Source organism: Podarcis cretensis, assembly GCF_951804945.1.
Source record: "Podarcis cretensis genome assembly, chromosome: 8".
Lineage (NCBI taxonomy): Eukaryota > Metazoa > Chordata > Lepidosauria > Squamata > Lacertidae > Podarcis > Podarcis cretensis.
Window position 1 is genome coordinate 66,574,084 of NC_137177.1, and position 21,625 is coordinate 66,595,708.

At 47.3% G+C, this 21,625-nt stretch overlaps 2 protein-coding genes across 4 annotated transcripts in view; one reads left to right on the top strand and one right to left on the bottom strand.

Annotated features, from left to right (window-relative positions):
• RNF207 (ring finger protein 207) overlaps nucleotides 1–13,033 on the top strand; it is a 32,919-nt gene extending 19,886 nt beyond the window's left edge. For 2 of the 3 annotated variants that reach the window (XM_079986938.1, XM_079986939.1), the window contains exons 12-18: nucleotides 235–356; nucleotides 4,878–5,070; nucleotides 6,136–6,321; nucleotides 6,444–6,495; nucleotides 7,873–7,990; nucleotides 8,546–8,638; nucleotides 9,558–13,033. In XM_079986938.1, coding sequence (XP_079843064.1) covers nucleotides 235–356; nucleotides 4,878–5,070; nucleotides 6,136–6,321; nucleotides 6,444–6,495; nucleotides 7,873–7,990; nucleotides 8,546–8,638; nucleotides 9,558–9,759 — 966 coding nt within the window. In that variant the 3' untranslated portion in view covers nucleotides 9,760–13,033. Of the gene's footprint in view, nucleotides 1–234; nucleotides 357–4,877; nucleotides 5,071–6,135; nucleotides 6,322–6,443; nucleotides 6,496–7,872; nucleotides 7,991–8,545; nucleotides 8,639–9,557 lie in introns of those variants that run through there. The other variant, XR_013841595.1, reaches the window with a different exon arrangement.
• ICMT (isoprenylcysteine carboxyl methyltransferase) lies at nucleotides 11,430–20,838 on the bottom strand. The gene is made up of 5 exons (XM_079987186.1): nucleotides 20,398–20,838; nucleotides 17,458–17,546; nucleotides 16,639–16,808; nucleotides 15,007–15,224; nucleotides 11,430–14,614 (listed from the first exon to the last, which is right to left on the bottom strand). The coding sequence occupies exons 1-5, from the start codon at nucleotides 20,821–20,823 to the stop codon at nucleotides 14,432–14,434; spliced, it is 1,086 nt and encodes a 361-aa protein (XP_079843312.1). The 5' UTR covers nucleotides 20,824–20,838; the 3' UTR covers nucleotides 11,430–14,431.
• Nucleotides 20,839–21,625: the final 787 nt, after the last annotated feature.

Here is a 21,625-nt window from a genome sequence, read left to right on the forward strand (position 1 = left end):
CAGCCAGTTATCCGACCACTTGAAGTTTCCGAGTTGCCTTCAAGGGCAGCCCCAAGTAGAGGGCATTGCAGTAATCCAATCTGGAAGTTGCCAGAGCATGGACTACGGTGGCCTCGTGTTTGCCTTGACACGTAATCCTGTCCAGAGAGTCCTCTTATATCCACATGCAGGAGAAGGCTTGCAATTCTGGGTGCTTTCAGAATCACGACCCGTCTTAATTGGTTTCCCTTTCAGATCAACACGGAATACAGAGCTGAGTTTGCCCACTGCCTGGAGCCCCTGCTGCTTCTAGCGCCCCGTCGCTCCGTGGTGGTGAATGGAGCGGGCATCGGACCTGGGATGAGCAACAGTAACATGTAAGCTGCTCCCGAGTCCTGCTTCATCTGTGGCAACCTTCCCCAGATGTTTTGGACTACGAGTCCCATCATCCACTGCCAGCAAACACAGGCAACAGCTGATGGGAGTTGTAGTCCAAAACTCCTGGAAGAAGTTGGAGAAGGGGGATCTGTGAGGAGGGAAATGCAATGAAGTATTTTTTAACAATGGCGGATTGCACAGAGCTGAATACGGGTTGGAGACATTTTGAAGCCCAAACTTCTCTTGCCTGCCTTTGAGCTGGGCACCAGGTACCCCTGGAGACAAAAAGAGCTGTTCTGATTAGCGAGCAGATCAGATGGGCTGGCGGTGCCAGTTCTAGGAAGCCAAGCTGGCTGGTTGGGAGGCTGTTGTGTCAGAGAGTCCCAGTGCAGCTGGCTCCCGACTGAACCTAGGAAAACGAAGAACGCTGTTTCTATTTCTTTGGGATGTGGAGCAAGGAAACTAGCTCCAGCAATTGTAGCAAAGAGGCTCCAGGGATGGGGCAGAAAATTGATTGTTTGCATTTAGATGCAAATCTACCTACTGACTTCTCACTTTGTGAAACAATATGTGAAAGAGGCCAACCTTCAAAATTTGCCCTGTTCTCCAGCATGCATTAAAAGTATGCATTAAAATGCACATATTTGTAAAAATAACATGCGAAAATGCATTATATTAGGAGAAACTGCTCTGCAAACATTGCAGAGAAGCATGCGCATATAAGGAGAAATTTGCACCAAAGTGCTGGTGAATTTTTTTGAGGATTTTTTTTTTAAAGTAAACTGATGTAGAAAATGTGGAAAGATGAGAAACTAAGAGAAACTGAAATGGACGTATTTGCCCATCTAGTTCAGATTTGCTTGAAAATAATCCTTTCTGTTCTGGCAAACGATTTCATTTGCTTGCCTTACACACACATTGCATCTCCAAATGTTGCTGAATGCATTTGGAGTTGGTGTAGCTCTTCTGCAACCAGCTGCACTGCAAAATCAAACTTTTTAGTAAGAATATTCTTAGGCGGGGTGGGTGGGGATAAGCTAATACATTTATTGTGGCTTTCATCGAAGGGATTCCATAAGCATGTTCGCTTCACTGCAGCCTTGTTTCTGCTGCAAGAGACTTAAACAGTTACACCTGTGTCAGCTTAAAAAAAGAAGAAAAGAAAACGTTTTGGTCAGTTAACTGAAGGCAAATACGTAACCTCCATCTTTGCACGTTTGTGATCCTTGCTGTGCAAACAAGCGTTTGAGGGCTGCTAGTTTGGGAGGGAGGAAATGGGAGACTGGTGTGACAGCTACGGCCAACAGTCTGTTTGCACCATAGCGCAGCCTCCAGGCAGGAACAGTCTACCTGAGTGATAAGAATTTTGGAATTCCAGCAGTTAAACTATGGAACTCTCTCCCACTGGAGGCAGTGATGGCCACCAACTTGGGTACCATTACAAGAGGATTTGGCAAACAAATTCATGGAGGAGATGGGCTAGTGATGGCTACTGGCCAGGTGGTCTCTGCCCTGAACAAAAGTTGCTGGAAGCCCCAGGAGGGGAGAGTGCTGCTCTTGTGCTCGGATCCTGCTTGCTGGTTTCCTACAGGCATCTGATTGGCTACTGTGAGAACAGGATGCTGGACTAATGAGTCATGGTCCTCATCCAGCAGGGCTCTTCCTTAAGTTCTTATCTGCAACATAGTAAAGGTAAAGGGACCCCTGACCAGGTGGCCGACTCTGGGGTTGTGGCGCTCATCTCGCTTTATTGGCCGAGGGAGCCGGCGTACAGCTTCCAGGTCATGTGGCCAGCATGACTAAGCCGCTTCTGGTGAACCAGAGCAGCGCACAGAAACGTTGTTTACCTTCCCGCCAGAGCGGTACCTATTTATCTACTTGCACTTTGACGTGGTTTCGAACTGCTAGGTTGGCAGGAGCAGGGACTGAGCAACGGGAGCTCACCCCGTCGCGGGGATTCGAACCGCCGACCTTCTGATCGGCAAGCCCCAGGCTCTGTGGTTTAACCCACAGCGCCACCCACCACTGATTCCTGGAATGGGGTAAGTGGTGTCAGCTGAGGAGCCTCTCCCAGGTATCAAAACACCCTATTACAACTACAGTACTTGGGTCTGGAATGGCCGAGAGCCCTAGAAAACAGCAACATCCCGATGTGTCTTGCTTTTGGCGCTCAGCTAGCATGCCTGTTCCTGTTGTCTGCCTGACCACCTTTATGCCCCGACCTACTTGAGAAGCAGATGGCAAACCCAGTGGATCCTTGCACACATCCCAGCCTGCCTGGCTAGCAGTTTGCCCGTCCCTATTTTTATCAGAATTTCAGAGAACTCTGCAAAGCACATTTCCCTGGCACTGGATATATTTAGGACCATTGACATCACAGGCCCTTCTGCTCTGGTGCAGCTGATTGCTGTGCAGGCAGGGACGGCCCTCTCCCAAAGCACTGGGGGCAAAGTGATGGGTTGGGCCGGGGGTCTTCAGGATCCCCTTTCCCTCCAAAGGGAAACTGAGGCTGAGAGCATTGGACTGGGAGTGCCAAGTGCCCGGCTGAGGGGAAAGGCCATGCAGAATCTGCAGGGAGTCCCCATCTGCCGGTCTGGATGAACCTTCTGATCCGTAAGTGGCGATCTGAGCATCTGTCTTGGCTGCGGGATGAGTCAGTGGGAAGGACTGTCAGGCTGCAGCATGGTTCTTTATAATTTGGTTGTGGGTGGAGGGTTTGTTACATCACAATTAATTGGCAGATAGTCCTTTACTGGTGTAGATGGACCAGTCTTTGACTCATGACGCTTCCAGGTAGGTGTGTGTGTGTTTGTGTGTGATAATGATTAATTTCATTTATAGACTGCTCTCTGTGCAGCATATCAAAGCCATTTCGCAATCCAATAAAAACATACACGAAATACATTGAATATTTAAAAACAGCTTTAAAATCACAGCATGTCTTTCTTTCTTTCTTTTTTTAAAAAAGGTCAACACAGTAACATATATAAAACCAATTTCAAATCCAATACTGTGATATTGCAAAGGGGCTGCTGAGGTACCACAAAGGGTTTGCTTCACTGTGGTGTTTATTATGGGATGCATGCACATTTCCCCAAGTGTCAAAACACCGTTGCCATCAAAAAGCCAGTTTGTATTGCTCACTGACTCTACCCACTTAACCCAGATTTACATTTTCCTGGAAAAATTGCTGTTTGCCAGTGACCCGCTTGTGATATCTGCTTGGCTTGTTTGCTATATGAAACCCCTGTCTGGAACCAGCCTTGGTCATCGGCAATAGCTTCCTTTTGTTTTTAACTCCCATCAGATTTTCCTTGGAAAAAATAACTCTGGATTAACTGGTGGTGGTGGCGGGATTTGGGCTGGGATTTTGACGATGACGTCTTGTGGCTACTGCCCAAAACTGACATGTGTGCAGACCATCCATCCCACAACAGGCGACATAATCAAAGCTTATAAAATAATGCGTGGCCTGGAGGAAGTGAATGGAGGAAAGTTTTCCTCCCTCTCTTATATGCCTAGGAATTTGTGGACACCCCAATGAAGCTGAATGTTAGAAGATGCAGGACAAGAAAGTCCTAATTCACAGCGCAGAGCTAAACTGTGGAACTCCCTCCCACAGGGGGCCATGATGGCCACCAATTTGGATGGCTGTAAGAGAGGATTAGACAAATTCATGGAGGAAAGGGCTATCGATAGCTACTAGCCATGATAGCTATGCTCTGACTTCACGGTCAGAGGCAGTGATGCTTCTGAATACCAGTTGCTAGAAACCACAAGGTGGGAAAGTGCTCTTGTGCTTGGGTACTGCTTGCTGGTTTCTTACAAGCATCTGGTTGGCCCCTGTGAGAACAGGATGCTGAACCAGATGGGCCATCAGCCGGGAAAAAAAGGGCTCTTCTTACGGCCTTACGATATGATATGATACGATAATCTTTATTGTCATTGTCCCATACAGAACAACGAAATTGAAAAAATCTACATCAGACATTCAAAAACCAACAAGCCTGCTATCCCAGCTATCCCAGCCTGGTTAGCCCCCTAAAATCTCTGATACCCCATAATTAAATTCAATATACTCCCATAAAGACTCCTTACACTGCGTTTAAAACCAAAATCACATTTGGATAGAAACTGTTTCTCAGGCGGTTAGTCCTAGTCTTTATAAGCCTGTACCTTCTTCCAGAAGGCAGAAGCTGAAAGAGATCATTTCCAGGGTGCGCATTATCCTGCGCTATCTCTGCAGCTTTCTTATGGCACCTGGAAGCATAGATTTGATCAAGGTGGGAAGAGTGCACCCAATTATTCTCTCTGCAGTCTTTACAACCCTGGACAGGGTTTTTTCCCCCTTACAACACACACCTGCTGCAGAAGCAGCCTTGCCACATCTTCCAACACACTTTGTTCCCCCTTAAGCAACACACCTGATGATGAGTGCTGAGATCCAAAGCCATTCCCTTCTGGAGCCTCTTGCTTAGGAACTCCTCCTCTCTTCAGCTGGCTCCCTCTTCTTCCTCCAGGATGTCCGGAGGTCCCTGCTCCAAGACCCTCCTCGTGTCCGGCTGCCCCTCTACCTGCGAAAAGATGTCCCTGGTGGGCTCCCTGGTCCGGAAGCCCACCATGCACCGGTACATAAGCACCAAGGTGCTCCTGGCTGAAGGTGGAGAGACACCCTTCACCGAGCATTGCCGCAACTACGAGAACATGTATCGGGTAAGGATGGCTGGGAAGGGAGAGGCTGCTCTTGCTCTGTCCCTGGTGATGGTGTGTGGTCCTGGGCACCTGCGGGAGCAAGCCAGCGCCGCTGCTGGAGATGCTGTTTAGCCTTGCAACAGAGCAGGCCAAGATGAATCAGCAGGCTCAGCCAATGAATGTGTGTGCACGCGCGCACACACACACATGTATGAATGCAAAATAAGACAGGAGCATTATAGCCTGACCACTATAGTCCATGCTTTGGTGACCTCGAGGCTGGATTACTGCAATGTGCTCTATATGGGGCTGCCTTTGGGTCTGATTTGGAAGCTTCGGCTGCTGCAGAATGCAGCGGCCAGATTGCTGATGGGAGCTTCTGGCTGAGAACATGGGGCACCAGCTATGCCTGCCCATCTACTACTGAGCTAGGCTCAAGGTCCTTGTGTTCATTAACAAAGCCCTGAACAACTTAGGTCCAGGGTGCTTCAGGGAATACCTGAACCCTAATATCCCCAGCTTGATCACTGAGATCATCTGCAAGAGTACTGTTGGTTGTTCCTCGAGTTGGCGAGGCTCCTTTGACCACAACAAGGAACTGAGCCTTTAGAGCCATCAGTCCTGACCTGTGGAACATTCTGTCACTAGATTCAGACGCCAACCTTCTGTGCCAACTTTTAAATGCCTGTTGAAAACTTTTCTGTTCCGCCAAGCCTATACAGGCACTTAAGAATGCATTCTTCCGCAATTATTATTAATTAAATTTGTATACAGATCTTCACTGGTATTAATGAAAGCGAACATTAAAAGCATAAAAAGCCAAAAACAAACATCAGTTGCTGATGCTTGTTTTTAGCTTTTAATGTTTGCTTTCAGGTTTAGTATTGTTGCAAACATCTCATATCTGTTTTTCTGATATAGTGGTATAGAAATATTTTTTACAAACAAAAAAAGAGTAAGTCATAAATCCCAGCACCCTTCCCTGGTTTGGCAAAAAGGAAGTTTTCAGCATTCTCTTGCTGATCCTTCCGCCTCGTCAACTGGAGTCTTTCGAACTTGCTTCCTTTCCTCCCTGTGTTGCTGCAGGCCCTTCAAATAGAGATTCAGAACTTGAAGGATCAGGTGCAGGAGCTCCACCGTGACCTCACCAAGCACCATTCCCTCATCAAGACAGAGATCATGAGCGAGATCCTGCAGAAGTCGCTGCAGATGGACGTGCAGATTGCTTCAGAGTATTCCTCTGTGGAGATAATGCGGAGCGTGTTTGAAGAGGTACGCTGACTTTCTCAGGCTGCAGAGTCCTGCAGCAACTATGCAATCACAGTACACACATATGCACAAAATCCCCCCGCTTGAGGAGCATGTGCTGATAACTCCGACTTTGTGTTTTGCAGACCTGGGAAGAAACCTATCAGCGAGTGGCAAATGAGCAAGAGATTTATGAAGGTGAGCACAATATGAATTTCTCTGAAGCCATCCAACCCCACCGACCAGTGGTAGCTGGTAACCTTTTTGACCTGGTAGGGCTGCAGTATTATACCTTGCTGTAGGTATAATAAGGACTTGTATAGCTCTTATGTAGGAATGTGTGCCATTGCGCATGTGCAGAGTGCCATTGTTTCTTCCACTCTGAAATTCAAACCACTGATTATTACTCTGTACATCTATGTACGGGAAAAGAACTTCCGTGTAAGAAGGCCAAGTACACTTTTCAGAAAAGATTTGACTCCATGCCTCTTATTTAGAAACGTAGCCATGTCACATAAGGTTTTGAATTTGTGTATGGAGAACCACAAGCTTAACTTGAGTCAACAGTGTGATGCAGCGGCAAAAAAAAAAAGCTAATGCAAGTCTAGGCCGCATAGACAGAAGTATAAGGTAAAGGGACCCCTGACCATTAGGTCCAGTCATGACCGACTCTGGGGTTGCGGCGCTCATCTCGCTTTATTGGCCAAGGGAGCCGGCGTACAGCTTCTGGGTCATGTGGCCAGCATGACGAAGCTGCTTCTGGCGAACCAGAGCAGCACACGGAAATGCCGTTTACCTTCCCGCCAGATTGGTACTATTTATCTACTTGCACTTTGTGCTTTCGAACTGCTAGTTTGGCAGGAGCAGGGACCGAGCAACGGGAGCTCACCCCGTCACAGGGATTCGAACTGCTGACCTTCTGATTGGCAAGTCCTAGGCTCTTTGGTTTAACCCACAGCGCCACCCACATCTAGGTAAAGGGAAGTAATAGTAGTGCTCTATTCTGCCTTGGTCAGACCACACCAGGAGTCCTGCATCCAGTTCTGGGCCTCACAGTTTAAGAAGCATATTTACAAACTGGAAGGTGGGCAAAGGAGGGCAACCAAGACCAAACCTTGTGAGGAACAGCTGACAAAGTTGGGTATGTTTAGCCGGGAGAGCGAGAGGATATATGATAGCCATCTTCAAATAGCTGAAGGGTTGTCACATGGAAGATGGAACCAGCTTGTTTTCTGCTGCCCCAGAGGACAGGACCCAAACCAATGGATTCTAGTGACAACAAAGGAGTTGCCAAATAAACATCAGGAACGACATTCTGACAGTAAGAGCCATTTGACAGTGTAACGGACTCTCCCAGAAGGTGGTGGACTCTAGGCTTTTAAGCAGAGGTTGGGTGGCCATCTGCCAAAGATTCTTTAGCTGTGATTCCTGCACTGCAAGGGGTTGGGCTACATGACCCTTTGGGAGTCCCTTCCAACTCTACAATTCTATGATTCTGTGTACCTATGCTTATTGTATGAAAGGACCAATCCTTTGGACTTGACTGACTTAACGCCAGACTTCCTTCTCATGCAGCACAGCTCCATGATCTGTTGCAGCTGAAGCAGGAGAACAGCTACCTGACAACCATCACCAAGCAGATCGCCCCTTATGTCCACTCCATCGCCAAAGTAAAGGAGCGGCTGGAGCCCAGGTGAGGAAGCCGAGAGCCCGGTCCACTGCTGCTTTCCTGCTCCGCTCCCAGATCCTGCACAAGTTTGCCTTCAAAAACCTCCACTGCCTTATCTCCAGAGGGGAGGATTGAAACCGATAGATTCAAGTGACAAGGAATTAAACATTAATTTGACTAAACATTAGGAAGCCATTCAGCAGTGACAGGGACAACCTTGGAAGGTGGTGGAATCTCCTTCATTGGAAGTTTTAAAAACAGAGGTTGGATGACCATCTGCCAGGGGTGCTTGAGCTGCGATACCTGCATTGCGGTGGTTGGAATAGATGACTTGGCCCCTGAATTGTAAATCCCCATTGTGCTTCATAAAACACCCATAGCTGAAGGAATATGTAGTCTGGCAGAGGGATGATCAAGCCTTGTGACTTTGTGAGGGAGGAAGGACCCTCTGTCCTCCAGAAATCTCTTTTGCTCCAACCCTGTCAAGGTGTATGGTTTTAATCAGTCGGTATTTGTGGTACATCTCAAGTCAGCTTCCCCCATGCCAAACCCCCCAACTCAACCCAAATATCCCTTCAGGTTACAGGACACAAAGGAGGAGAGGAATGGCCAGCCAGAGAGCTTGCAGAAAATATACGATGAGAGCCCAGAGGCTGCTGACGTCCAGCACAGGTATCCATCTGATCCATTTCAGGTAGCAAAACATTTTGGTTCTATGTTAATGCCACAATACCGGAGGAGCAAAAAGGTAAATATTCAATCTGTTGTTTTCCAAGTGGCCACTCCTCAGGGGATACAGATTAACTAAGTGACCTGGTCATCAGCCATCAGTGTTCGCTTGGGAGGGAAAATACTTGATCTAAGAGGCTGGTTTCAAAGGGAAGCACTAGCAGTTTCATGCTTCAGTGTTAAAGAGACAAATTCATGGAAGAGAGGGCTATCAAGGGCTACTAGTTATGATGGTCATGCTCTGCCTCCACAGCTGGAGGCAGCAATGCTTCTGAATACCAGTTGCTAGAAGCCACAGGAGGGGAGAGGGCTCTTAGATTCAGATCCCGCTTGCAGGATTCCCACTGGGGCACCTGGTTGGCGACTGTGAGAACAGGATGCTGGACTAGATGGGCCATTGGTCTAGGCCAGAATTCCTCAAACTCGGCCCTCCATATGTTTTTGGCCTACAACTTCCATGGCCCCTAGCTAGCAGGACCAGTGGTCAGGGATGATGGGAATTGTAGTCTCAAAACATCTGGAGGGCCAAGTTTGAGGAAGCCTGGTCTAGACTCTAGCAAACTCTTCTAAAGTTCTTATAGCCTTGCTATACTAAAGGCTGCCTTGTCCAGAATCCTATGCCCAGTAACATCCATCCAGATGCTTCTGCAAATTCTATAAGCTGGTTCCCCAGAAACTGGTAGACTGTGCAAGAACAGAGAGGTTCCATTAAGCTGTCAGAGCTACTAGCCTAAGATAAGGCTATCCTCCAGCAGTTTACTTAATTAAAAAACGCTTGGCATTTACTTAGTGATAGAAAAGCTAGGGCTTGTTATGATTCCTAGACCATTCCTTCCACCCACTGTTATTTTTCTCTTCTGAGGCCTGATTTGTGCAGTGGCCTTGAGGAACGAGAAGGAGCCTCGGAGCCCAAAGCAGAAAGCCAGATTCTCAGCCCAGCCGCAGAGGACCCCCTGCTGAAATCGAAAGAATATTACAGGAGCAAGCAGAAAGGCCGACCTGAGAGTCCCCCTCGCAAGTCAGCCAAGGAGGCAGATCAGGAAACAGAGCTTCTCCTGTGCTGAACCTGCACTCGCAGTCTTTCTGAACAAAAATGTTCATGTATGGCATAGCAGACTCTTTTCAGTGTGGTGTGTGCTCAGAAAACCATATATATTCTGCACTAAGATAATCCTGATTCTGCAATCACTAAAACATGCAAAACAGAAGGATTTATTTTGCGTTACTCTGCAGGGCTTCTTTGTTGTTGGCACTGCCGGAGCCCAGGAAGGTGCAGGCTTGTTAAGAAACAATGGAGGGTGCAGCAGTGGAAATCTTAATTCCTCCAGCTTCTGACAAGTATTGCCGGTGTTCTTTCAGCCGTGCCTCCCACCACATCAATGTCTAGACAGGCACTGGCTTCTCAAACAGCTCCAAACTGAGTGAGTGAGTCTCGGCTTCTCTGAGAAAAGCAAAATCCTCCTATGACTACCAAGTGTGTGGATTTTCTGCACCTGCCTGGAACTGCAGGTTTTTCTTATTTTACCATGCAACTGAGAGGCATAAAATGTTGCTATGCAAAACCAGCATCTCCTATTATTCAGCTACACCCTTAAAAGCCAGTTCTCTAGATACAGCCATATCCACTAGCACACTAGAGGTTGGGGCATCCTTGGATCCTGAGAAAAACATTCATTCAGCAATTCTTCTGTATGGCTTAAAGTACCTGTGTGCAGAGGAGGCCTGCCCACTGTCTCTCTCTGCATGATTCCCCGTTTTAGCCTTGCTTATTTCCCATGAGCCTCTCCTGGGGTCTAGCAATCTTGCCATGTCTCCTGAGCAGATGTGGGGACCCGCCTGCTGTTGCTGAACTACAGATCCCATCAGCCCAAGGAAACACAGCCCTTGGCCAGGGTGCATGGAGTTGTAGTTCAGAAACCTCTAGAGAGCCCCCAGCTGTTCTGGGACAATGTGGTTAGATGATCCAATCCCTCCATACAGAGCAGAATTACCTTCAGAGGAGCTCACCTGTTGCACCTCTACAGCAGTCAGTGATGTAGGCTGGCCTCCTTCCAAGGAGGTAACTCGCTCTCTGAAACAGGGACTTCCAAATGCTGCTGGACTCCCCACTCACATACTCATCCCCGATGTGTGTCGAAGTTTAATTCGGGGGTGGAGGACATTCCTCTTATATTGCAAGGCCAGGAAACACTCACTTAGATGCAAACGTTTTCCTTGCCTTTAACGCTTATGGATTTTATTAAGCAACCTTCACAAAATGGATCCCATATGCTCAGTATGATAATTAAGGATGTGTATTTGTGCTATTAGAATTGGGGTGCGTGTGGAAAAAAACATACCTGTTTTCTGTTTGAAGACAGATGGCCCTGATGCAGTGCCTACTGGCATGATGGCTAGGGCTGATGGGAATTGGGAGTCCAACATCTGGAGGGTTGCAGGTTCCTAACACCTGCCAAAATGGTTTTAAAATAAGAGGGCCCCTTCCTTGTCCACCAGGAATTATGGGGTTATTCCCATTCATGCATTATGAGAGGGAGACTAGAGTGCAAATCCCTGCTTGGCGACCTTGGGCCAGTCATCAGCTCTCACCTACCCTACCTAACAGGGTTGTTGTGAGGCTTATATTATGGGCTACATACACCACCTTGAGCTTATTGGAGGAATGGTGGGGTTGTCAATGCAATAAATAAATATGATCTAAGAAAGGAGCGCTGTCAACATCTGGAAAAGAATAGAGACTTAAAAATATTTTATTATTATTCTTTTAAAAATACAAGAGAACAGAACTGATCCTCTGTTTGGCTGGTTGCCAGCCGACTGCTCCAAAGGGACTGGAAAGTAAACAACTGCCTCTCAGCTTCCGAGGTAACAAAGCAAAAAACAGCATGATTAATTTTCAGAGGGAATCTCAGGATATTCTCCTGGCAACACAAACTGGCTAGTTACCAGGGCAGCCGGGGGGAGGGGGAGGGGAAAGGGGGAGGCAGACCTGTGTGTATACCATGATTTCTATAAAAATGATGCTAGGATTATACATCCAAAATTCGTTCTAATAAAAGCTGTATTCCACAATCCATACAAATTACACTGATTTGATTAAATGTGCATACTTAAAAAAATTGCTTCTGCATATTACAGATATTGCCTGCATATTACAGATATGGACATGTATTTTGACCGAGGAGGGCCTACAGGTCTGAAGTAGGAACATAGGGTGAGACCTGATACTGCTTCAGATCTCTGGATCCATCTACCTCAGTACCGTCTACACTGACTGGCAGCGGCAATCCACGGTTTCAGGCAGGGGACAGTCCAACTGGGGACTGAATATGGGGCCTCCTGAATGCAAAGCACAGAGCTACCCCTCAGCTGCAGCCCCTTCCGTACAAAGCAGGGTTTGCAAACTACACACGTGCTATGCAGGGAATTCAAATCTCATCCAACTAAGTGCAGACCCATTGAAATGAATGGACCTTAAACATGCCCATTCATCTCAGTGGATCCACTCTTTGTAAGACAGATCAGAATCTGACCCTTGAAAACCTTAGCAACTTTCTAGATTTTGAAATTCAACCAGACATACCCTTCCTCCACCATGCAAGCTCATTTTGCAGCCACAAGGACTAGAAACTTTTATTTATTTATTAAAACTAATTTTATTGGGGAAACTGATTTCTGCAACCGATACCCCATCTCATGGCGTATATGAACCGTATATGAATCTTCTTCCCCATCAGAGCAAGCAAATATTGGGCAACATGGGTCAATGGACTTACTCAACATAAGGAAGAAGCTTCAGTTTTATGTTGCAGTAGGTCAACTGTGCAACAGGTTCCCCCACCAAGCTGTACTATGACATTTGCACAAAGCCAACCAAGGGGCTCTCAATCACCACCTGATAGTTCACAAGCTACAGAACAGAATTTTTCAGATTCTGCTTGATTCTTAATGAGTCACCGAGGAAACAAATTGCCCTGAAGATACAAGTCATGAGTTGTGTCTCTCCATCACACGCCTAAAATTAACTCAGCCATGCTCCCAGATTAAAGAATTAAGGTCAACAGAAGCTCTTGGGCAATGCAGTCTAGAAGGGCAAGGTCTGAGCTTCTACCTAACTCTGGACAGCAGGGGAATTATTGACCAGAAATTACCAATGCTAAAAGCAGACTCTACAGGTACAATAGGAAATGGGGGACACTATGTAGACTGTCTTAATTTATACAGAGGTGTAGAATCCAGCTTTTCCTAAACATAGAATTGTTTTGGACTTATTTTTGCAGTATATTTTTCTCTCTCTTTCTTTCTTAAGTGCACCTGCCTCATTTTCTTCCTCCCCCCGCCCCCAAAAAAGTGCCCCAAGTAAAGAAGCACAAAAGCCTGCTTACCCCTCTGTAAACAAGGATGTCACAGAGTGAAAGAGAAATTAAAGCTGCTTGCTTGAGATTTTGGCCGTTTTGCATTTACAAATCAAAGAAAGTGGAGACAGATGACAGCTTAAAGAATCATCCTTGCTGGGTACAGAGAGAATGATAATTGGATGGCAACTGGCCCCCCAAAACGACAGAAATGCCATTTCTGCCAGTCTTATTTCCCATCTTCATTATAAATAGATCAGTAGAAACAGAAACACATTAAACTTCTCTTTGGTATATTAAAATGGAAAAGTGTGCAGTGAGAAACTTTTTTAAAAGGCAGCCAGGGAGAGGGGCAGGGCACAGTCTCTCCCAGTCAGTCATGGGCATCCTGCTTAATAGATATTGCCAAAGTAATACTTGTTCAGTATGCAAATTCAAAAGCAACCATCCCCTTGCACTTTGTAGAAACAGAATTTGAACTTTTGCTACACAAGCAGGATTCTGGTGGGAGGAGAGGTGGTCAGTATCAAAAATGTGGAATGAAGACAAAGGTTGTGAGGCTGAGCAGTAGGAGTGAGACAGGACCGCTCAACCAGGAAGGACGTCAAAATGGCCGTGAAAGAAACAGGAGACCATAACATTTAGGTGCAAAGACTTCTCTTTTTTTCGTTCATTTGTGAGGTGTATTGCAAGCCTGGTTTGGAAAAAGGGCAAAGGGAAGGGAGATCTCTTTGCCTGTGTTGTTAATCTTGACAGTAGTCATGCATTTTAAGATAGAACCAGAGGGCCTGGATGCTGCAAACAGACCCTACCCCCTGCCAGCCCAGCCTTGGGAGTGCTTAGGAGATCAGGCCCAGAGTTTAAAGCTGTGCTGCGCTTTCCCTTTGGTGGGGCGGCGTTTGTGGAGAGGGGGAAGAACTGGAAGGGCTGGGCCCCTTTGCTTTAAAAAAGTAAAGAAAAACTTTTGACTAGAGAGGTGAGTTTCTATCCAAATCCCTTCCAGGGAGCAATAGTGGTTACTCAAAGGGCGAGCTTGTCATTGAAATCTGCTTTGGTGCACTTTGGTCCATCAAAGCTGCAAGAGGCAGAGCAAAGAAAATTATTTTGCTTTCAAAGTCGGCCTTGAGGATTCAGTGCAGCTCTGATCATCCAGGCAGTCCCTTCTCCCGCTTATGTCAAGGGAGGGCATCTCTTTTTGCCTAAGGTATGGAGCTTCCGCCCAGCCCTTCACAAACCTCCAGGAAACTCACTAGGTATTAAAACTGACCGCTACTGTACCGGCATAGCACGAATGTCACTGTTGTTCTTCTGCACAGGCCAGGCCAAGCGGCCCCTTGAGCCAGGAGCTCCCACGTTCTGCTCAATGCCGGCCCCGGGGTCTTCATAGTTCTGCTTTCACGCCTCTGATGAACGGCAAGCCTGTAGGGACCCTCCTCTTGTAGGCCAGGTACTCTTCCCCAAAGAAATGGATCAGTGTCATCTCCTCCTCTTCTATCCGCTCCCGGAAGAAGCGCCAGGATGCCAGCGTGTAGCCCACCATGCAGATTGGATTGCACAGCAATACCTGAAACAAGGAATGCAGGAGAATGGCTGCCAGGAGCATGAAAACTGGAAAGCTCAAGAGACTCAAAGGTTACATTCACACCCTATGTTTAAAGCGTTCTGATACCACTTTAAATGACCCTGGCTTCTTTCCCCAAAGGGTTTTGGGAGCTGAAGTTTGTTAAAGGTGCCAAGAGTGGTTAGGAGACCCCTATTCCCCTCCCAGAACTACAACTCCCAGAGTTTCCTGTGACAAGGGATTGACTGTTAAACCACTCTGAAAACTGGAAGGTTGAATTCATGAATTAAACGCTATCACACATTCCTCTTAATATCTCAAGTAGCCTAGGGTACCCCCTCCACCCACCGAAAGAGCCAAAATATTACAAGATGCACTAAGCTGTGCAACAGTACCTGGGTCCCAATACTCCAGTAAAACCATCCGACGTACGATGGGTGACGAAACCAGCCATAAACACCTCTGGTCACAAGAGTGTGGGTCTCCGATTTTTCATTCTGAACAATGTGGTTGAAGTTGGAGCCAGCTGTGAGCATGGCAGCCTTCCTCAGACAGTCCCCGAAAACCACCATGAGCAGCCCTGCTGAACTCAGCCAAGTGATCTGCTTCATCTCTGTAAATGAGCAAGCGCAGGTTGCAAAATGGTGCGACTCTGGTAGAGTTGCAGCTGCACCGGTCAGAAGGGGAAAGAAGGCACTCGGTGCTTGTAACAAATGGATTAACTTCACAAAAGTACATTCTTCACAAAGGACCAGGGCAAACAGCTAACTGGAGCTGGGTTTTGGTTTTCTTTTGGACCAAAAATGACTGACAGAAGTCTGTGCCAGCAGGTACAACAAAGGTTTGTGGGCTAGTTAACTTCTGTGGAGACCCATCTGCAAACTTCACAATTCAATGTACACAAGAAGCAGAATGCAGAGATCAAAGCCAAACACTCGTTGATAACAGTGATCTCCTCCCCTTCACAGTGTCATTTAAAACAAAAAAGGACCTTAATGTCAGAGCATGAAGTGAAAACAGTCACCGTTTTAGAAGGGTCAGAAAATGGTCCAACTAATGAGAGATCTAAAGCCACACACAAGTGGTGTGTGACCATCTTTCAATGCAGCCTCTAAATAAGCTTGAGGGGCAAAAAGTCCACCCTGTTATCAGCATTTTCAGGCGTGTATTAGTAACTGAGGGCCAGGAGGGTGCAATGAATAAAGCAGTGTTTTCCAACCTTGTGCCTCCAGCTGTTTTTTTGGACTACAATTCCCACCATCCCTTGCCATTGGTCTTGCTAGTCAGGGATGATGGGAGTTGTAGTTCAAAAACAGCTGGAGGCACAAGGTTGGGAAACACTGGAATAAAGCACTCTCAGGCACCACCGAAGGGCTGTTGTTATAGCTAAAAATGCGAGTTGTGAAGTCTCTGGTTCAAGGTGGTAATAAGCTGAGTAGGTGGCCTTCACAAAAGGAGTGCTGCTTACTCAGCCTCTGTACCTGCAATAGTAGGATAGCAACCCCGGCCTAACTTGGAAGCTTTCTGAGATAATGCATGCAAAGCCCCTTGACACTCAAAGGCCAAGTCCTACACCTTGTTTCAGCATACCAAGTTCTTATTTATTTAAAGTATTTATGACCTGCCTTTCTACCCAGAGGTCCCAGAGAAAGAATACATGGCCTAAGCACCAACAGTTTAAAAAAGAAGATAAAAACAGCATGTAGCAAAATACAGACTTCAGTTACAAACCACCAGCAGCAATGGAGATTCAAGCACCCAATATATACTTCATCCCTCCCCAAAAGCTTGGGCAAAGAGGAGTGTCTTCACCTGTTGTTTAAACAAATATCAACGTTGTGGTGAAACAAACCTTCAAAGGGGAGATCATTTTAAAGGTGAGGGGTCAATATCACCCCAATTAGTTCAGGTTGGGGAGAGAAACAGCTTCGTTTTCAGACCTGCCTCCAAGTCCATGTTTCTGGGTCTCCCATTAGAATGATTGAGTTTTTCTGTTTCACTTGCATAAGAACTCAATAGTTACTGACCTGGGCAAATGAATTTTTCCACGGTGAACTCAACCCAGGATGAGACTGCAGCTAGGTTGTATTCAAAGCTGTGGTTGATCAAGAAGGAATCCAAGGAGAGACTTCTGGGGTTGTTAACGGCTGTCACCAAGTATTCAGAGTAATGGAAGAAGGAAAGCGAACACATATACCTGGAAGAGCAACCAGGGACTTAGCAAAACCCTCATGTTTCAGCTTCCTGGGTTTTAACTCTAGGTTTGCTCTTCTGAAGAGCTGTAAACTGGGCTGCTCAACACACCAGCTGCTTAATCTCCAATGATGTTTTAAAAACAATATTACAAGGGTGGGCTCATTCTCTGGATGGTTCCTTTTCCAGGAAGCATGCAGACTCAAATATAGCATCATTCACGTCACTCAATGCAGGTGTCCTAAAACAGTGAGAAGAACTTGCACACATCTATATATACATTTTACAGAGCAGATGCCTAGGTCTCACATCCAAAATTAGGAGTGGGGAGGCTAACCACCTCAAACTAAGAACCATCAGTTATTCAGACATTCCCCTCCAGGTGTCTGCTTTTCTCCCCTGGCAAGCAGCTAGGATTTCCTGAGTACAGAAGGCAGGGGAGAAAAGGGGCTCCAAAAAATGGATTCAGAAACAATGCATTAAGTAGCATTTGTCTCCTATGGCAGGCTCTCCTAGTGCCCCTAAGAGGATCAAGACCAGCCAAACAGAGGTGAGTGCAGGTCCCAAGAGTCTCCAGGAACAAGAGAGCTGTCCCCCAGAGCCCACAGTTTTCTTTTCAGAAACCTAAAGTGCTGCCAAACCCAAAGTCTTACCATCCAAAATGCTTCCACGTAGATTGTCCGAAGCTGAGCAATAAACCACACCCGAATGCAAAGCCCAAGAAGCAGGCACGGATGGCAATCTACAAGGCAAGAAAAGGCAGTCAGAAACTCACCTGCCCATCAGCCAGAGGGGGGGGGGGGGCAACCCCACATACTCCTACCCCACAAGTCACCAGTTCTGAAGCCAAATCCTAAGGCAGTCCTATCTCTCCAGCACACCATGGAAGGGATTGACAACAGGAAACCCCTGGGTGGAAATATGCCTATCCTGTCCAAACTCCCATCACCACTCCAAACTCTCATCATCCTCCCCAACCACTGGTGATATTGGAAGTTCGAGTCAAAAAACATATGGAAGACTGCAGGTTCCCCTTCTTCTCTATAGCTTATTTGTCTACAATAACATTTATGAGAAAAAGATAGATGAGCTCTATCGGGGACGGCTTTGCATCCTAATCTTCTAGCGCAACCTTATTTCAAATAGGGGTAAGGGCTTGAGGTTTCCTCTTCAAACTTTTCCTACTTATCCTACGGCAAGACATTAAGATCTAACACAACGCTGAAGACTTTAAAGAGATCAGCCACAGCAAAAATGACTGTGGGCTTGACAAAGTAGGTGCCAGGCTAAAACAAGTCACGCCACAACAGGCAAATAAGAGCCTGGCAGGATGAGGCCAATGGCCCATCTAGTCCAGCATCCTGTTCTCACAGTGGCCATCCGGAGGCCTCCGGGGAAACCACAAGTAGAAGATGAGTGAAACAGCCCTGTGCGCAGCAACTGAGGAATAACGGAGGCTGATTCTGGCTAGCAGCCAGTGACAGCCTTTTCTTGCATGATTTTGCCCAATCCTCTTTTAAAGCCATCCAAGTTCGTGGCCATCACTGCCTCCCACCATGCGAGGGAGTTTCATAGTTTACCTATGCGCTGTGTGAAGAAGTCCTCTCTTTCATCTGTCCTGAAAACTCCAACATTCAGCTTCATCAATGTCCACAAGTTAATGTGAGAGAATAAGAAAAGCTTTTCTCTATTCCGTGCATAATTCTATCAGCTTTTATCATTTTATCTCTTACTTGTCTTTTTGCTAAACGAAAAGGTCCTGAGTTCCGAATGCTGCAACCTTTTCTGATAGGCAAGTCACTTCTCCCCTTTGATCCTCTGGTTGCCCTTCTCTAAACCTTTTCCAGAAATTTCCTTTCTGAGGTGGGGCAACCAGAACTGTGCACAGTATTGCACATGGAACCACGCCATAGATTTGCATAACGACATTATGATTTCAGCAGCTTTGGCTTTATGTACTTGACGAAGCAAGTGCCAGCCTAGGACAAGTAAACAAGCCAAATTTTCAGAGTTCTGCAAGACGCCTCACAGGCATGGACTGCTTCAGTGGTTAAAGCACTCTGTGCTTGCGGAGGGACATACTTGCCCCATGATTCAGCCCTAAGCACTGGCATCAGAAGAAGATAGAAAGCCATTCAGCAGAGCTGACATATCTGGGTGAGGAGCAGAAAAGGAAACTCATTAAGGAGACAGCCACACCCCTCCTTAAGCAGAGAAGGGAGTAGCCTTTGATGCAAAAATTGGGGTTTGCCTTTTGCTGTCCAACTCCCCATGGGACTCTGAGTCCCCTAAGTCCATGATCGGTCAGAGAAGAATGGATGGAGGCAGGATCCAGTGGAAAGCAAGGCAGATATATATATTTTTCTGTTCCACGATGGAAGGGACCCTGAACAAAAGAGTGCAGGAGCCTTTAAAGACGTTTGACGTTGCCCAACCCCCTTAGCCAAAGACCACTCCCAAATCATCATACATGCATCATAGGAGGCAGTCGACATCAGAAATCCAGTTTTCCAGGATACCTGATAATGGTCGCTGATTGCATTACTTGGGAAGCCTGGCCATTTTTGTGATGGTTAATACTTTAGGTCCTGAATCCAGGTCACAGGCTCACCCTATTTGTACACAAATATGCCCCCTGTAAGACAAGAAGGCTTTCCCCATTTACTTCCCTTACTGCAGAGGAATATTTGAAGTCATTGGGAGAGTCAACATGGCTTCAGGATTGCTCTCCTGCACTATTTCAGACACATGGATTATTTATACAGTGGTACCTCGGGTACCTTGGGGACGCGGGTGGCGCTGTGGGTAAAACCTCAGTGCCTAGGGCTTGCCGATCGCATGGTCGGCAGTTCGAATCCCCGCAGCAGGGTGAGCTCCTGTCTTTCGGTCCCAGCTCCTGCCCACCTAGCAGTTCGAAATCACCTCTAAGTGCAAGTAGATAAATAGGTATCACTTTATAGCAGGAAGGTAAACGGCGTTTCCGTGTGCTGCGCTGGTGCTGGCTCGCCAGAGCAGCTTCGTCACGCTGGCCACGTGACCCAGAAGTGTCTCCCGACAGCGCTGGCCCCCGGCCTCTTAAGTGAGATGGGCGCACAACCCTAGAGTCGGACACGACTGGCCCGTACGGGCAGGGGTACCTTTACCTTTACCTCGGGTTAAGCACTTAATTCATTCCGGAGGTCTGAAACTGTTCTTAACCTGAAGCACCACTTGAGCTAATGGGGCCTCCTGCTGCCGCCGCTGCACGATTTCTGTTCTCATCCTGAAGCAAAGTTCTTAACCTGAGGTACTATTTCTGGGTTAGCAGAATCTGTAACCTGAAGCGCATGTAACCTGAAGCACATGTAACCCGAGGTACCACTGTATTTAGATATGCATGCAACTATGAATATTTTTCTATTTTTAAGACCTTAGAATTCTTTTAGAATTCCACACCCCTGGGCGTGTCTAACCAAGTTATAGCAAAGAGGGGTATGGCCACGCCCTTCCCAGCCAGAAGTGGGCGGTCTTGCACTAACCACGCCCACGAGCTCGCGAATCCCTCCGCCGAGGGGCGGGGCTTCGCGTGGACACGCCCTCCTCCCAGCCCTTACCTGGTACATGCCCCCCGGAGCGCGACCCCAGGCCAGTAGGAGAGCAGCGTTGACTCCGGCCACATGAAGGGCCAGCGCGGCGCGGCCTTGGAAGCCCAGCCCGGAGAGCAGCGCTGGCGGAGGTGCCGACAGCAGCAGCGGCACGGCCGCCACGGAGCTTCCCAGCACGAAGGCCGTCAGGCTGGTCCGTGCCTCGCGTCCCCTTCGCCCGACGCCCGCCTTCCCCTCAGCGCCGGCCATGATGGACCGGCGGCCGGAGCCAAGCCCCGCTCTCGCGAGGCCTCGCCCCCCCAATTCTCGCGAGACAACTCCGCGGAGGCGGGGCGCAGACTCTGGCATCTCAGCACAGGACGGCGGCGAGACCTCGCGAGATTTATTGAAACCGGCCCAGGGGGGCGTGTCCGCCTCGGTAGGGCAGGTGACCATAGAGATAAGAAATGTGAAGAGAAACGCACTCAGCGCGAGTTTCTGGTTTCGATAACGCTTTGGTGATGATGATGATGATGATGTACTTCCCGACCCCCCTTTTCTATTTAACAGGCTATTCCAGCCGAAAGGATTCCAAGAGCAGCTCAAATAGCAGCCGATTTTTACTGCTGGCCGGTTGGCGGACAACCTACCTATCTTGACTTTAATCAATTTTTAACATGTTTTAAATAACTGCTTTTAATTCTTTTTATTTATAATTGCTATTGTTTTTCTCCATGTAAACTACAGTACTTTGTGGTGCTTTCTTACAGTTGAGTATGCTTATGAAATGATTAATTAATAAATAAGAGGTGGCACAAAAATAATTAATAAATTAATAAATAATTAATAAGAGGTTCAGGGAGGGAGGAGGAAGGAAGGAAAAAAGAACTCTGGCACCGATGGTAAATGCGGAAATAGCCGTTCTCACAGTCAGCAATGCAGTTAGGCTGTTTTAGACTTGGGACTTTATGGCCTTACATTGTGGGCTCTTGATGTGGCATCACTTAAAAATGCCATCTGCTGCCTTTTGAAGTGGGGGGATACATACATATATATACACACAAAGAGAATGGGAAGAGAGAGGGAGACCAGTCTAGAATGCAAGCAGTTCAAGAAACAGAAGCAGCCCAATGGAGCTGGCCCTTCAGCCATGCATGGTGGTATGGGCCCTGATTCCCATCTCACCCACTGAGGCAGCCCATAGAAACCAAGGCAGACATCCAAGAGATCTCTAAAGTCCTGACTAACGACTTTCAGC

Bases quoted from the DNA above. Each gene is read 5' to 3' on its own strand.
- ICMT (XM_079987186.1), bottom strand. From the start codon at position 20,823: ATGGTCACCTGCCCTACCGAGGCGGACACGCCCCCCTGGGCCGGTTTC. The intron at 16,809-17,457 runs GTAAGACTTTGG...TTGCTCTTCCAG, and splicing joins ACGTGGAAGCATTTTGGATG to GTATATGTGTTCGCTTTCCT. The intron at 14,615-15,006 runs GTACTGTTGCAC...TCCTTGTTTCAG, and splicing joins ACTGGAGTATTGGGACCCAG to GTATTGCTGTGCAATCCAAT.